The sequence below is a fragment of the Condylura cristata genome, unplaced genomic scaffold, assembly GCF_000260355.1.
Source record: "Condylura cristata isolate star-nosed mole 26May11 unplaced genomic scaffold, ConCri1.0 scaffold00025, whole genome shotgun sequence".
NCBI classification, from domain to species: domain Eukaryota; kingdom Metazoa; phylum Chordata; class Mammalia; order Eulipotyphla; family Talpidae; genus Condylura; species Condylura cristata.
This window is the reverse complement of record NW_004567126.1, coordinates 5,575,302-5,591,498: the sequence shown is the minus strand read 5'-3', so window position 1 is coordinate 5,591,498 and position 16,197 is coordinate 5,575,302. Positions and strand designations below refer to the sequence as shown.

Below are 16,197 nucleotides of genomic sequence, written 5' to 3'. Positions count from 1 at the left end.
ATTTTGAATATGATATGCCTAGCTGTTTATCTCCTCTCATCATGGTAGTTTACACCAAACTAGTTTGTACAGGAGTCTTCACACATTCGGGAAACCAAGTGTTTCTTGTGGCCTGCAAAGGGGTGTGGTAAGGAAATAGGAGGGTGAGGATCGGCCCAGAGGGAAAGGTTAGATCAGGGCCTCTAATTTTGGTGTTTGATCTTAGGATGTTGGATAATTGCTGGAGGATGGGACACAGACAGATAATCTGATAAGATTTATGATTTGTAAATGTTATATGGAGCAGGGGTTGCAGAGAGGTTGGAAAGGACAGAAATTACAAAGGAGGCTAAGCTATACACGAATGAATGAATCATTATAAATTTTTTTATGGCATATAATATTACAGTCCTGTTTACATTAAACTATTCATGGCATACCTGCCATTTTTTTCCTGTATTTCTATGCTACATTTGTTTTTCTAAATTCTCAAAAAAACATTTTTCAACATATTTATTGAAAAAAAAAACCACGTATAAGTGGATTTATGTAATCCAAATCAGTTTGTTTAAAGGTAAACTGTATTGTATTTAGGTTAGGGAGACTAATAAAATCTAAGTGGAAATATACCATCTGTAAGTGGCACTCACACATGTATATCCTTACTAAAGTAAAATAGAAAAAAAAAAAAGCATCTGCGTATTATGCTGGCAGTTACCATGTGGCTTTATGACATACAAAGTCAAATATGTCTTTGTATCTTTTTTGAATGTTAGTTTGCTAGTTTCAGTTAAGGCATACATTGCTTCTCCTGGATTTTGTGCTAAAATGCTTATTGTTTTTTCTTTTACATTTTAAATTTTTAATTAATCTGAAATTTGATTTCATTTGTTCTGAGATGGGATTTAATTTTACTGTTTTCCAGATGGCTAGTGCCTTTATTAAATAAGCCATTTTGTCCCATTGAATTAAAATATGATTTGGTGGTATATTTATACTTTGCATATATACAGATTTACTTCTGAGATCTCTATTCCAATACTTTTGTTTGTTCTCAGGGAAGTAAAAATTTTAATTATACAGGTTTTTTTTTTTTTCTAATATCTGTTTCCTCCATAGTAATCTTTCTCTTTAGGTATTTTTCTGACTCTTCTAGGCGTTTATTTTCCCATGTGAATCTTAAAGTCACCATATTGACAAGAAAAACTAGTTGAGGCTGTTATAGGAAAAACACTGAATATAGATTAACTTGTAGAAACTAAATATTTTCATAAGAATCTTTACATCCTAAACTATGGAATATTTGTTAAAATTTCTTAATATAAGTTATGTCTTCTGATTAGGTATATTCCTATGATTTTATAGTTTGCATTGATATTTTTATAGAATATTTCCCTATTTTTACTTTTAAATCCTTACTGCTAATATAGAGAAAAGGTGTATCCTGCTGTACCCATCCTCCCAGCATGCATTTCACTCTTTTGGTAATATGCTTATTATTAGAATTAGGTATGCCTCTGTTATGGCCCAATCATAGTGTAAATTGATTTATCTAGTAGTAGCCCATGGGAAAAAAATAATGTGTCTAATTGTCTTGATAGCCTTAAATGTGGCACAACTGTAGTTCTGTAAGCTTGACTATATTTATGAAACAAATATTTAGATGAAATCTTGGTTTCATTGAGTGAATGCTATTCTTTATGTACAAGGCATGATGCTAGAGGTGGGTGTATAGGTATCAACAGGACAAGGTTCTTGGTCTCATGAAATACACATGGTAGTTGGGTGAATAGCAGATGAAGCCTAAGACATGTCAAGAATGAACAGTTTCATTTATAGCTGAATGGCATTAGCATGTAGGTTATTCATTATTTTTTAAAAGAGGTGAATTAGCAGTAAATTAAAATTCTGAATCTTAAGTTAGCTGCTAATGAATGCAGTATTTTGTTATAAGTTATGTCTCTTGAGGAAATGTATTCTTTCACATTCAAATGTCAAGCTGTCACAGAGCCTTGTGATAATCAGGAGATGAGCATTGTCTATATGTTTGAAGTGATTTACTCTAAGTAGAGGGTTTGCATCAAATCGTAGGTGGAGTCTTGCACCAATTATCTGAGTTGAATGACTTTCTTTGTGCTTTCTTTTGAGCTTGTTTAAAAGGGAAGTCTTGGCTATTAATTCATAGCATATTTGCAAAAATTAACATGATCTTTCCCTAGTTTTAATTTTTTTTTTAACTCTGAAGACTGTTTTTCTTCTTTTTAAAAATCTTACATAGCTTAATAACTGTTAGGAGAAATTTTTCTATTAGTTAATTGAATATTGTGGTTTGTGTAGATTTACATACATGGCATTTGATCATAATATTCATAATAATAAAGTTTATTAATACCATTTACCATAGAGCCTGGTGGGCCTTGCCATCGTGATTTGAGAATTAACTATCATTGTACCTTCCAATACATAAGCACTGCTTAAAGAAGAAAGAACTTCTAGTTGATAGAATGATTTTACCTACTGAGTAGTTTCCATTGGGTTGCCTTTAGTGAATTTACTTGGCTTTATTATATTTTCATAATTTTTAAAATTTAAGTAACTAGTTTATGACACTGTATATGAGTCAGAAATTTAGATCCAGTCTCTTTATATGCTGCCACCACACCTCCGCCCCTGAAGTGTGCCCACAATCCTCCACCACAGTCCCTGGGGCCCACTCCGCCCCGTTCTTCTCTGGCCTTCAGCTCCCCTAGATTCTGACACTGGAAATAGAACATAAAATTTACTAAATTATATTTACATCTGTTTTCTTTACTTAATAGCCTTGAGGGCACATTCAATTTTATGAAAAATAGAAGTTAGACAAGATTCTTATTTTCCCTGCAGTGCATAAAGATCTAAGCTCTTTTTCGATATGACTCTAAAGTAAAGCACTAGTAGAGAACATTGAACTGAAGGGACATAAATGTATCTTTATGTATTAGAATTTTTTAGTTACTATATAGCAATGTTGAGGTAATGATTTTAGTGAGGACAGTCTTAGCTAGTAATCAAGCAGAAAGTTTAGTTTTGTAAAAGCCAAAAGAGAAGAGTGATTAAGGAAGAAAAGATAAACAATAATGTTGAATTAAAGGAGAAACCACAACACTAAAGAGGATGGGGAAAAAGACGATGCCTTGGTTTAAGTAGTTATAAAAGCACTTTCAGTGGAGCAGAAGTCAAGTTGTACTGTACATCCTGTGTCTTGCTTTCTCTCTCCCACTTGAGTGAATTGAGGAGATACATGCTATCATTATCAAATTCAGTGAACATTATTATTCATGAATACAAAATATGTTGAATGACTGTCTAGAACATGAAAATGAGCTTAGTGGTGATGTTTTTATCTTAATAAGTAACTCAACTTGCCTTTAACATCACGTGTCTGAAACTAAAGTTAATATGAAATGCTTCTTTCTGGTAAAGGGACTTTGATTTTTTACTTTTCATTGCACATAAATTTTTTTTTTTTTTTTTTGTTTTTTTTTTTTTTTTTATTTATTCATACAGAACTGGGGTACAGGCCAGAGGCTCAGGGACGGTGAGAGGCCTCACCAGAGACAGAGTGGGGAGCAGAGCAGGCAGATCGACGAAGTACACTGCTGAGGGGAGCAGCGGGCGGGTCAGGAGAGGTCTGGCTCGCCATGTGGTCTCCTCCGGGGCAGGCGGCAGGCGGGAATCGAACTCATGCGGAAGTGGCTTCAGATTCTCAGTGCTGTGCTTTAACCCGCTGCGCCACCAGGGAGGGCCGCACATAAATTTTTTAAGGTAACATTGGTTTACAACATTGTATGTGATTTAGGTGGATAGGTTCACACATCCTCAGACAGGTGTCACCACACCACACTCACTCACACAGCACCTGGCATCCTCTCTCACAGAATACTGCCCCCCCTTCCCCTCCTTCTTTGTTCCCATATGCACGTCCTCTAGTAGCCTCGATTCTACCGTCAGATTCTGGGGTTTGGTTTAGTTTTCTGTTTGTTTTGTTGCTCTGGTTCCCTCATATGAGTGAAATCTTCAGGTATTTGTCTTTCTCCTTCTGACTTATTTCATGTAGCGTCATTTCCTTTAGTTCCACCCGTGTCTTAACAGATGGCAAGAGTTCATCTCTCTCTCTCTCTTTTTTTTTAAATAACTGAGTAGTACTCCAATGTCATTTAACATAGCTTTTAAGAACTTCTTTGGAAGACTGATCTCTTAACTTGACATCACAATGTTTAGTCTATATAGTAAGCTTTCGAAATATTCAATGTGATTTGATGCTATTTTAAATATGTTGACTGTGTTTTATTCCCTCACTTCTGGATGGGGAGAATCCTTAGGGAATAATAAAGATAGGAACAGCAACTAAGCTGCTGACAATCTAATTGCTGTGCAGTCTAACAGGATACTAGCAAAGGGACTCTTTTTTTTTCTGGTCTTACCTGGTCTTTAGCACCTTCTTACAAGGTAGAGCAGACTGGACAAGGAACACTGAGTATGTTGTTAAGTGACATGTATTGATTTTGGCCAAAGGAAAAGCAATAGTATGACTCTGTGAAGAGGTTTTCCTTACTATGTTGACACAATTCTTTTGTATTTATTGTATTCTTCATCTTTGGAGCATGAATTTCCTCCATGTTTACCTTCAGATTATCCTTACAGATGGAATTTACTACATTGTATGTGACTCTGGTTCTGATTAGTACATAATAAATTCTGTGTGTAAATATGTTTTATTATAATATCATTATTGCAAGATAGAATTCCTCTTGCAACAGCCTCTGTGAGAATGAACTGAAAAAAATTAAAAGACGAACTCTATCTGCTCAGATTTCTACTCCACTCTTGGCTGTTCTTACCTTTGTGAATGAATAAATGTGAATCATTTCACAGTTCTGCCATTTTCAATTCCTTGCTTGATCTCTCTCCCTGGTGTCTATTTGCCTGAGTTCCCCCACAATTACTTAAGTCTTTCAGTTTATACTAGATAATCTCATACCTATCCTGAAATTACTTCTCTGGTTGGTGTTTACCATGTAAGAAATGAATTGTGATAAGTTAGTTGATAATATTTGATGGAGATAATATAGACACAACTTTATAGTTAACTTCCAGAAAGATTCTTTAATAGTGAGGGCAATCCCTAAGAAAAAGAAAGTATTTGTGATAATGACAACAGTATATAGCTATAATTAGTAGCGTTAACAAGGTCATTCTCCAGGTGTTGGGGAAGAGAGGAATGAGTAGGTAAAGTGCAGATTTTTAGGGCAATAAAACTACTCAGGATGATATCATTATGTATCTGTCACAACTTATGGATGTCCAACACGAAGAGTCAACCCTACTGTCAAATGTGGACTTGGGGTGACAATGCATCAGTAGTGTTCCTTGAATTGTAATAGTTGGCAGAGGGGTGCATGTGTCAGCTGCTCTACAAAGTAGTCTGTTTTAAAAGATAAACCAAAAACTGTATTGTCATTCACATTTTAGAAGCATCTACAAGATGGAACTGAAATTAACTTTCTTAACTCAAAATGAATGATTAACGACCTTGAGTAATTTGTAAGCCCAAGGGAACTATCATTTCTTTCACTCACTAGCTACCTCCTTTGATGAGTATTTAAAAATTTAAATTCAATTATTTTATATTATAGTTCACTAACATTGGCTTCCCATTTACCTCTAGGTTTGAAGTTTGAGGAAATTCAAGAGAGATTTGGTGAGGAGTTCTTTAATATTTGCTTTGATGAGAATGAGCGAGTCCTTCGAGCTGTGGGTGGCACATTGCAGGACTTTTTTAATGGCTTTGATGCTCTGTTGGAGCACATTAGAACTTCTTTTGGAAAACAGGCCACTCTGGAATCTCCGTCATTCTTATGCAAAGAGCTCCCTGAAGGTGCCCTTCTGCTTCACTACTTCCACCCTCATCCAGTGGTGGGCTTTGCCATGCCCGGCATGATCAAGGCTGCAGGAAAGAAGATCTATCGTCTGGACCTGGAAGTGGAACAGGTTGCAAATGAGAAACTGTGTTCTGATGGGTCAAACCCAGGCAATTGTAGCTGTCTGACTTTTCATATTAAAGAATGTGAAAATAGTAATATCACGAAGAACCTGCCCCGGGGAACCTCCCGGGTTCCTGCAGACCTCCGAATTAGCATCAACACTTTCTGCAGAGCTTTCCCTTTCCACTTGATGTTCGACCCAAACATGTCAGTCCTTCAGCTGGGGGAAGGCCTGCGGAAGCAGCTCCGATGTGACACTCACAAAGTGCTCAAGTTTGAGGACTGCTTCGAGATTGTTTCTCCCAAGGTGAATGCCACATTCGAAAGGGTCCTGCTCCGACTGTCCACCCCATTTGTTATTAGAACCAAGCCTGAGGCTTCAGGCACTGAAAATAAAGACAAGGTAAGTGGCCATGGGCTTGATATGGGTGAGGGAAGTGCATAGAAGTGTGCATAATTATTTCAGTAAATTACATGCTGGCTGTACTTGTAATTATTTAGGCAAGAGAGCTTAAAGTGCCATTTAGGAAATTACTGGTCCCTGGATGTATGTAAAAGGATTTGGCCCTGTTCCCAGGCATTTTGCATAGTGTCTGCCTCTTTCATTAATTTATTTCAGCATATGAAAGGAAGATATTTATTAATGCTAGTCATAGTAATTACAAATTGATAGGACTCACTAAAAGCTCAATATGTAAGCCATGAAAATCCCCACTGATTGCTCTTGGACTGTCGCAGGAATGCTGAGGCTGATTTCAGTACTATGGCACATGCTTGCCTTATTCTGAGGTAAATGTAGGTAAAAAGCTCACTATGCTTTGAACATGTTTGCTTCCAGATTTCATAACCTAGGAACAGCAGGCTTACATTCTATTTTTGGCTTAACATGGAGATTAATCTATTTTAAATAAATTTTTAGAACATAGTTACTCTTTGAGAGACTACAGATATGGTGAATTTCTTTGAAGCATCTTTGGGAATATCTGGGTTATAAATTATGAATAAATGATGAGAAGACACCAGAATATGTTTTAAAATTGTTGAGTTTAAGCAATTCAGGTACAGTACATTTTTTTAGGAAATAAGTTAACATTAAACAATAAAAATGTAAGAAAAACTAAACCATGACTGTTTTAAATTTAATAATATACTTTTGGTGACTGAAGGGAAAAATAATATTAATTTTGAGAGTAGACATTGGAGTGTATATTCAGTTTCCACTAGAATTTCTCTTCAATATTTAATCAAGATAAGAAAAGTTTTTTTTTTTTAAGGTTATTCAGTTTGTTTTCAAGAATTTGAGGGAAACTGTTGGCATTTAGAAATGAACAGGTTGCTTGAGATTAAGGGAAGGAAGCGTAGCAGAAATCTTGAGAGCTCAGTGAGGGTGGCTCATCAATCTGTATCCTGCAGTACCTGTGGCAGCCAGTGGGTCTAATAGTTTCCTGAAAGCAGAGTTTTTGTTTTTTTTTTCTGTTTTTTTTTGAGGACTTTATATAGTACTGGTTTCATAATTGACTATTTTTGATGATTTTGAAATTGAATGGAAATTTTTCAAAGAAAAATTTGAGAAGGATGGAATGATGCCTATTTTTTTCAGTGTGAATGAATTCAGTAACATAGGAGAATCAGTCGGCAAAGGTTTTCTGGTTTCAGTTCAATAATGTGAAAGTATCAGGATACACCTGAAGATTTTAATGTGGAACAGCTAGATATTTTAATCTGATGAAGTATTGTTGCACCTTTTCTTTACACAATGATGCTTTAAATAATACTTTCACATAGGTGTGTATATGTATTTACTTAATAACTGCCACTCATTTTGAAGTTTTTAAGAATGGAATAAATTGTTAAATGTGTTTTTGTCCATCTTGGTGGTTGCTTTGAAAATGGATTTATTCTAAGTTTTTAATTTAGAGAATATTAAAACTGTTGACTCTGTTTTATAGAAGTACAATATTTGGCTAGGAGGGTTCAAATCATCTGTGGTACTTAGAATTGAAGAAAATATTCTTGAAAGTGTGCCTGAAGTAGAATATATTATTCCAAATGTTCATTGTTTTATATATTTTGTAGACTTGAGAAAAATTAATTCAATTTAATATTACTGCTTCAGATGCCCCCTTGTACCTCTATTTTTCATCTGGCTTGTATTTCTCTTTAATTTATTATATACCAGGGTAAGAAATAGACATAATGAAATGATGACTCAAATGTCAAGGCCCCCTGCCAATTCCAGTAATAAGGAGCTGTCCTCATTGAGAAGATACAATTATAACTTAAACACGTTAGTGGCGGTTTAAAAATATAACAGGCAGGATTTTTAGTTAGAATATAGATAGCAATCCTCTCAACAACCCTGTATTTATGTTTCTTTATTCACCTGAGTTTGCCAGGATGGGAGGCTATCATTGGCCTAAATTGAAGCTAATGTCATTAATAAATTTGTGGCAGGATGTTTTAACCAGATGAATAACATTTTTGAATTATTATATCAATTTCCATATTTGTAGCTTCCAAAACATGGGGCAAAAATCAAGTTCAAAAGTTTTTGCTGATATATTTGCTATTGCCATTCATTATTTTCCCCACACTGTTTGTTCTTATTAATAAATAACTCCATGTAGTCTATAGTCTCAAATATTTTGGTTGGCTTTGATAAGAAAGAGCTCTTTAAAAATAATTTTGGCTGTATTCAATCTAACAGTGAAGGCCTTATAGTAATTTACTATTTTGATTATGTACTTAATACTGATGAACATCTATCCTGACATCAACCCCAACACATTCAAGAGCTAATGATTCACTTGTATGTCAATAAATTGCAAAATGTACTGTAGTGCTTTTGCTAACCTTCATCTTTTCATTTTGTCTTGTTAGTCAATGGTTAGTTATTTGAATAGAGGTAGGATAGGACGTGCTTGTGAGAATTGAATGAGATATTATTGGAATAGAAAGATAGAAATGATCATTCCATTTCTAAAGAATTTGTCTTTATCATTTATTTATTCTGCAATAATGAGTGTTCAAGAAGTGGGGTTTGGTCATCAGAAACATGGATGTCCTTGAGAGGAATTGGATGCACCTGTTGGTGGTACACTTCCATGCAGTGGTTTTGGGGTCTGCAGGAACTCTTCCAGGTGGTTTGACCAACTTTGGTTCCTACTACCTCGTTCCTTTCTGTAGATCCAGGTGATCAATCCATACCTCACATCTTGTATCACTTCCATTCTTTCTCTCTAATATGGCATTCCTATGTTTCACTCCCTTCAACTCAGTTTTTCCATCATCACCATCAGATGTCCAACCTCAAATGGGAAGGAATTACTTTATTTAAATAAAAACAAATTCAGCATTTGGAATTGAGTGAATGAGGAGTCCATATTAGCTCTTGGGTACTTTAAGTCACATAGTTCTTTTGAGGCATTCTAGTGAGTTTGAGAAAAAAATTGGTGGCAGTCCAATGGCAGATTGGGGGGTCAAATTTAGTCAGGTCAGCCCATATGATAAACAGTGATTCCAAAGCTTCTTTGTATGGGAATGGCCATGTTTCTAGATAGAGCTGCTAGAAATTAGAGTTTAATGGCACACGGTTTCCTTCTTTGCTTTTGTAAGGATGTGGTATATAGAGAAAGTGGCAATAGAGTATGGGAGAGGTGTCTCTGACAACCACAAGTTAGTGAGTCCCTCTACTCTCTGAGCTTTAATTTCTTCTTAAAATTAAGGAACCTTGACTAATAATTAACATTTTAACTCTTTATATCCTTCTTATATCTCAATTTATATGAAGTGAATTGTTCACGAAGGTTTTTGTGATCCCTGTGATTCTCTGAATTCAGTTGCATTTTCTGCCTCTCCAAAGATAAGAAGGGAATCTAATGGTCCAGTCATGAAGAGCTCATTCTTTTAGGACGGCTAAATTAAAATAATTCTCTGACAGTTTAGGTTAGTTTAGAAAATTACTTGTGAAGATAAGTGGCATAATCCACATAAAATTTAGATCTTCGGTCACTAGATTAAGCATCTGATAAGTTTTTCATTATTATTGTTTTAACCACTCTTAACATTCTTCCTGACGCCCCTCCTCACATCTTGCCTGACAGAAGTAAGTACCAGGGATCAGTAGGTTTAATCATTTTAGTAAAGCCAGAGACCATCTTCACAAAATATGACTTGGGCCCTGCTTCTCATCTTCTTAATAAAGACAGTAAAGGACCAATTGCCATAGATTCTATTGAAGCTGTGTTAAGATTTTCTTTTTATGTACTCTCATTGTTTCCTTTTTACATTCACTGAAGTTTGACATCCAGTTTTTATTACATGTTTCTTCTAATATCTTTTATGCTCAGTATTGGAACATTTTCAGGGCCAGCGGCTGCCACATTAAAATGGCATGGTTAGTTTAGGCACAACCTGAAACAGTAAGAGGTTTTGAGAGACCATAAATAACATGAGTTCCTTTGACCTTTTTTTTTTTTTTTTTTTTCTTAGTAGCAACGCTTCAAAGAACTTTAATAACATCATGGAAGGAGTCCAGCATTTGAATATTATCCTTAAGCCAGAACAGTAGCATTGTTATTTATCTTCACTTTTGTTCTCAGGGCTGGAACTCACAAAAAGCATAACAACAGCACGTTCCTTTTCAGTCCCCAGAAATACCCCCACATTTGTCTTATTAATTAGATGCTGCAAAACAAAGCTTGGGGAATAAACTTCAGAGAAGAAAGGATCTTTCTGTGGTCAAATCAGTTTCTCAAATGCTCCTTTATCTCTTCTGGACACGTGCCCATCTTTAACTGACATATGATTGAATGTTTTAGATATATTTATTAATCTTACCATACCCTAATGAAACTGTTGACAGACAAGTTTCATCTGGCTGTCAAGAATATATGATTCAATTCAATTTTAATTCAATTTGGGAATATGTGAGCATTTCTCCTCTCTTCAGAGCAGAAGAAATTAAACTGGCCCCAGAAAGGAATCTTAGCACAAGGAAAGATGCTGAATTACTACTTGCACATGATTTGTGTGTGTGTGTGTGTTACTGTCCCTCACTGACTGATGATGTAAACACTTCAATTCTCTATTAGAGAATTTAAAATATTGAACATTTATTTACAAATATTGTCCATTTAACAATGGACAAAATGACATTAAGGGCTTTTGCTATAAATAAGTAGTCTGGGGCCCTCCCTGGTGGTGCAGTGTGTTAAAGCACAGTACTATGAAGTCATCTGCAGCCACTGCGGCATTCGTTGGGTCCCCACCCAAGGAAGTGACCCACGTGGCATGGAAGACCTCTCCTGACCCACCTGCTGCTCCCCTCAGCAGTGTATTTCAGTTAATCTGCCTTTCTGCTCCCCACTCTGTCACTGGTGAATTCTCTCACCCTCTGCACCTCTGGCCTGTACCCAGTTCTTGTATGCATAAATAAATTAATCTTTAAGAAACTAGTAGTCTAGAATACAGACATACCTCAACTTAAACTTATGTGTTTTTGTGTTTGATTTTCTCTAGAACTGCTGCATGATCATAAACTACCTTTTTAAAATGGGTTATATGAATTGATACTCTGATGCAGATATTGCTGAGGTTTACACAAGCTTTACATTTTCAAATACATATAATGTAAATTACTGCATAGATAATGTTTTTTGTGTAGTCACAGGCATGATAGATAATTACATGGTGAAATATATATTTCTGCCAGTGGTCTCTGTGCTTAAGTGAATGTTGTGCCATATATTTTGTTAGCAGGAAGGCTGAACTTACAAAAGAGGTATTTCCTTTTGGAGGTCAAACATTATTTAGTTCTTAGTTTAGATTCTGAGGGAGAAAATGAGTTCCTTCAGCTAAAAATTGTGTGCAGAATCGTGCTTTTATTGCTCTTTCTGCTTTTTCCTTCTTTTAATTGCAGTACAGTTACACTGGTTTACAACACTAAAAAACAATGACCTCTTACCAAATGTGACAACGTGGATGGAACTGGAGGGGATAATGCTGAGTGAAATACGCCAGAAAGAGAAAGACAAATATTGGATAGTATTGCTTATATGTGGAATAAATATGAGAGAAAACCAAACCGGTAACAGCCCTTAACAAATAGTTTTAAGTCTCAGTAAATTAAAAGTTGAAGAGCTGTTTTGAATTTATTGTCTATTCCCTCATTTTAAATTTTTCTCTCTGTATTCATATACACTTTTTTTGGGGGGGTAACTATATATTGCAATGATTTTTAATGTGTACATATATACCTAATTCTAATTCTACAGAAAACATAATAAAGCCATTTAAAAATACTTTTCAACCCCCAAAAGTCTCCAGTGTCCATTTGCATTAATCTTGCTCCTTCTCCTGACCCATGTAACCATGGGTCTACTTTTATCTATATGGATTTGTTCTTTCTAGCTGTACCTTATAAATGTAATCATACCATATATATTTTTCTGTCAAGCACAGTGTTTTTGAGGTTTATCAGTGTTGTACCATAGATCCACAATTTATTCTTGTTTAGTACTGAATAGTATTCCATTACAGAGATCACTCATTCACCAGGTGATGTACTGGATGGTTTCCAGTCTTTGGTTATTATAAGTAATGCTGCCATTAACATTTGTATATGAAAATTTGTGCTGGATATATTTGCATTACTCGTGAGTAATTTCCCAGGGCAGGGACTGCTGTGTATATATTTACATTATTCAGACATTTTCATGTTGTTAAACAAAGAGACTATGTCCGCCATTTCGTACATTTTGGCTAGCGATGTGTGAGGTTCACGTTTCTTCATATTCTCACTAACACTGGCATTGTCCCTCTCTTTGATTGTGAACATTCCAGTGTAAAGTATCTTGGGTTTTAAATCACAGTCCCTCAATGACTAATAATGTTAAGCATCATTCCTTGTGCTGAGACACCTTTCTGGACAACCAGTTTTGAAACAAGCTACTGTGTTTTTGTGTTTTTTTCCCCCCTTTGTCTCTGAAGCCTTTATGCGTCTATGTTTAAGGTCTTTTATTAGTATTTCTTGTATTAAGCATTTTTATTATAAAACCATTCATACAAAATTTGGGGAATGCACAAAATTAAGGAAAAACATCTATTTTTTAATTTTGATATACTGAAATACTGATAAAATTTGGAGTACCTAATTTTACTTTTTCCTATAACTCTCATTACTTACATAGTTGTACAAAATTTAAAGACATCTCTTTTAAAAGGCGTATGTGCCAATTTTTTTCAGATTTACTGGTCAGCTAGATTTTTATTTTGTGTCACATTTTCTGATTGCTAAACAGCTACATCTACTATCCCTATTGTCATTTCCTATGTGGTTTCTTGTATAATACTCAGCTTATTCTCCTATAAAAAACTGAAGAAATTGTTCAGAAACTTATGTAGAAATGTAAGTCTAGACTTTATCAATCAATAATGTTTACATCTTTCTGTATCTCCTCTTAACATCATTCTTTCTCTTCAGAACCTAGGTCGAAATGACAGATGTATCTTTGAGCATATTTTTTTATGTGTCCATGTGGCAACCCAAAAGATTCAACTCAACCCCAATACCTCTATGTACTTTTAGACTTTCTTTATTCTCGGAGAAACAACTGAATTCTCTGGGCCAATGCAACACCTACAAGGTTAGAGAAACATCATTAGAGGTCAGTGTTGTTATGACGACACCACAAGATGCAGCAGTTATCTTTAGCAACCTTCATCCTGTATTCTTCAGAGGAGGATTCAGGGGCCTGACTGTTACTTTATCAGTGTGTTAGAACAGTAGCTGGGGAGGCTGTGGTTCTGCTTTCTGCCTTCTGTATATGCAAGACAGAAAAGATACAAGAGATGTGGCAATATAATAAAGAGATTTTTCTCTTCTCCTTCTGCCCTATAACATTTTACTCTTCAGCGATTCTGTGATTGGATATGATTGGGTTAGATGTCAGTTCACAGCTTAGTTTTTAATTGCTATAGTAAATTTTTAACAAGACTTATTTACTTATGCATACAGAACTGGGGTACAAGTCAGACATGCAGGAGCGGTGAGAGACTTCACCAGAGACAGAGTGGGGAGCAGAACAGGCAGATCAATGAATACTGCTGAGGGGAGCAGTGGGCGGGTCAGGAGAGGTCTGCTGCGCCATGTGGATCACCTCCAGGGCAGGAATTGAACTCATCCTGAAGTGGCTTTAGCTTCTTAGTGTTGTGCTTTAACCTGCTGCACCACCAGGTAGAACCCTGCTATCACATTTTTTAGATCACCAATTCATCCATATTGTCTTTCTTTTTTTTTTTTTTAAAGATTTATTTATTTATTTATTCATACAGAACTGGGGTACAGGCCAGAGATGCGGAGGGTGAGAGGATGGAGATGCAGAGTGGGGAGTAGAACAGACAGATCGATGAAGTACACTGCTGAGGGGAGCAGCGGGCGGGTCAGGAGAGGTCTGCCACGCCATGTGGTCGCCTCCGGGGCAGGCGGGGATCGAACTCATGCGGAAGTGGCTTTAGCTTCTTAGTGCTGTGCTTTAACCCGCTGCGCCACCAGGGAGGGCCTGTCTTTCTTTTTTTAAGGTGAGTTTTACGATAGTGTTTAGTTGTTGTAATTCTGATGGAGACGTTTAGTTTCACATGTATCTTGGTTAGGCCATTTTTCTTTCAAGCACAGAAGTAGTACTACATTGATTAATAGTGTGGTCTCTAGAACAGAACTTCCCAAGTTAAAACAAAGCTGAATGACTTTGATTAGCTTAACTTTCCCAAATCTTATGGCTAGTGATTCTCTTTTGTCCTCTCAATTTTCTTTCCACAAAAAACTATCTAGTCTTCTGTTTACTGTTTCTTCTGGTTTTACTACCAAACTTATTTAACATCATGTGGGTTATTTTCCTTATCTCTTATCCTTAGCTTTGATTAAACCCTGTACTATTTGTTTAAATTGGTTATCATTTATTCTTAATGTGGTTTAATATTTAAGAGGTGAGGGTAAAGAACTTTGAAAGATATCGATTTTCAATATTCCAAGCACTGGACTAAATGCCTTGCATAAAAATGCTGATCAGGAAGAAGTAGAAATTGATTTAAAGTATTTGAATAGGTGTTAAATAAAAGAGGGTTACTTTGTATTCAAAGTATTTGGTTTCAGAAGAGAAGATCAGTGCCAAAGAATAGATTGATAAGAAAGTAGATTTGATTTAGTATTAAGAGGAATTTTCTAGCAACTGGAGATTTTAAAAATGGGGTGAACTGTATGTGAGTTTGTGAGCTACACCACATTTGGGCATTCAGAAAGATACTGTAAATTACAGCCTTTTAGGTATATTTTATCCGAGATTTATAGAGAGATCTCCAAAAATCTCCAAAGATAAGCGATCATATTCTATTTATAATTCGATTTCAGTGAATAAGAGTAGTATCCATACTAGAAGTTTTCTGTATGTTATGAGGAAAACTTTATTGTTTTATATTCATAGTGGATTTGTTGTAATCTGGAAGGTAATATTTTTTTTACAATAGGACAGGTATGTAAAAGCTATAATTCTTTTTAGCTATCCTGGTTCTTGCAAAATGTTGTTTGGTGCCCTTGAAATTCAACTCAAAATGTTTGTGATGTCACCATTATTGTATCCCAAGTTTGTTGAACAATGAAAGCTTGATTACTGTGATTTATTAAGAATAGTTAAATGCAGTAAAGGATGTCTTTAAATATACTTTGTACTACCAGGAATAACTTGTTAAAAAAAGCTACTTTTATGCTTTTCAGCATTTATGAAATTAAAGCTTTAGGAGATCTTGAGATAGTGTCATTAATGTGTTTTATTTAGTTTTCCTTAGTTGTTAGAAAATATAAACCAGCATTCACATTTTCAGGATATTGGTGATTAAAGGATTAAAGATTTGAATTTGTTATTATATAGAAGTTTCTCATGTACTTGAAAAATATGTTCTAGTACCTTGATATTTCATTATTTTGTGGAGTAATTGAGTAGAGTTCCCTACATATTCTTTTTTTAAAGAGAATCCAGGTTTCCATTTTAAGTGCTCTGCTGGACTTGGCATTTTAACTTTTCCTTAGCTGAAGATAGTGTGGGCAGTTTTCATGAAGGTTTGTGGACCCCGACTGTATTGTATTGTGGGAGACCAGCAGAGGAGAGTAGTTGCTCCTTATACCCTTTATAGGAAGAACTTA

At 35.4% G+C, this 16,197-nt stretch overlaps 1 protein-coding gene across 1 annotated transcript in view; it reads left to right on the top strand.

Moving 5' to 3' along the window:
* GUCY1A2 (guanylate cyclase 1, soluble, alpha 2) overlaps positions 1-16,197 on the top strand; it is a 259,742-nt gene that overhangs the window by 70,981 nt on the left and 172,564 nt on the right. Inside the window, exon 5 of the mRNA XM_004688763.1 lies at positions 5,687-6,405. Within this exon, the coding sequence (XP_004688820.1) occupies positions 5,687-6,405 (719 nt within the window). The remainder of the gene's footprint in view (positions 1-5,686; positions 6,406-16,197) is intronic.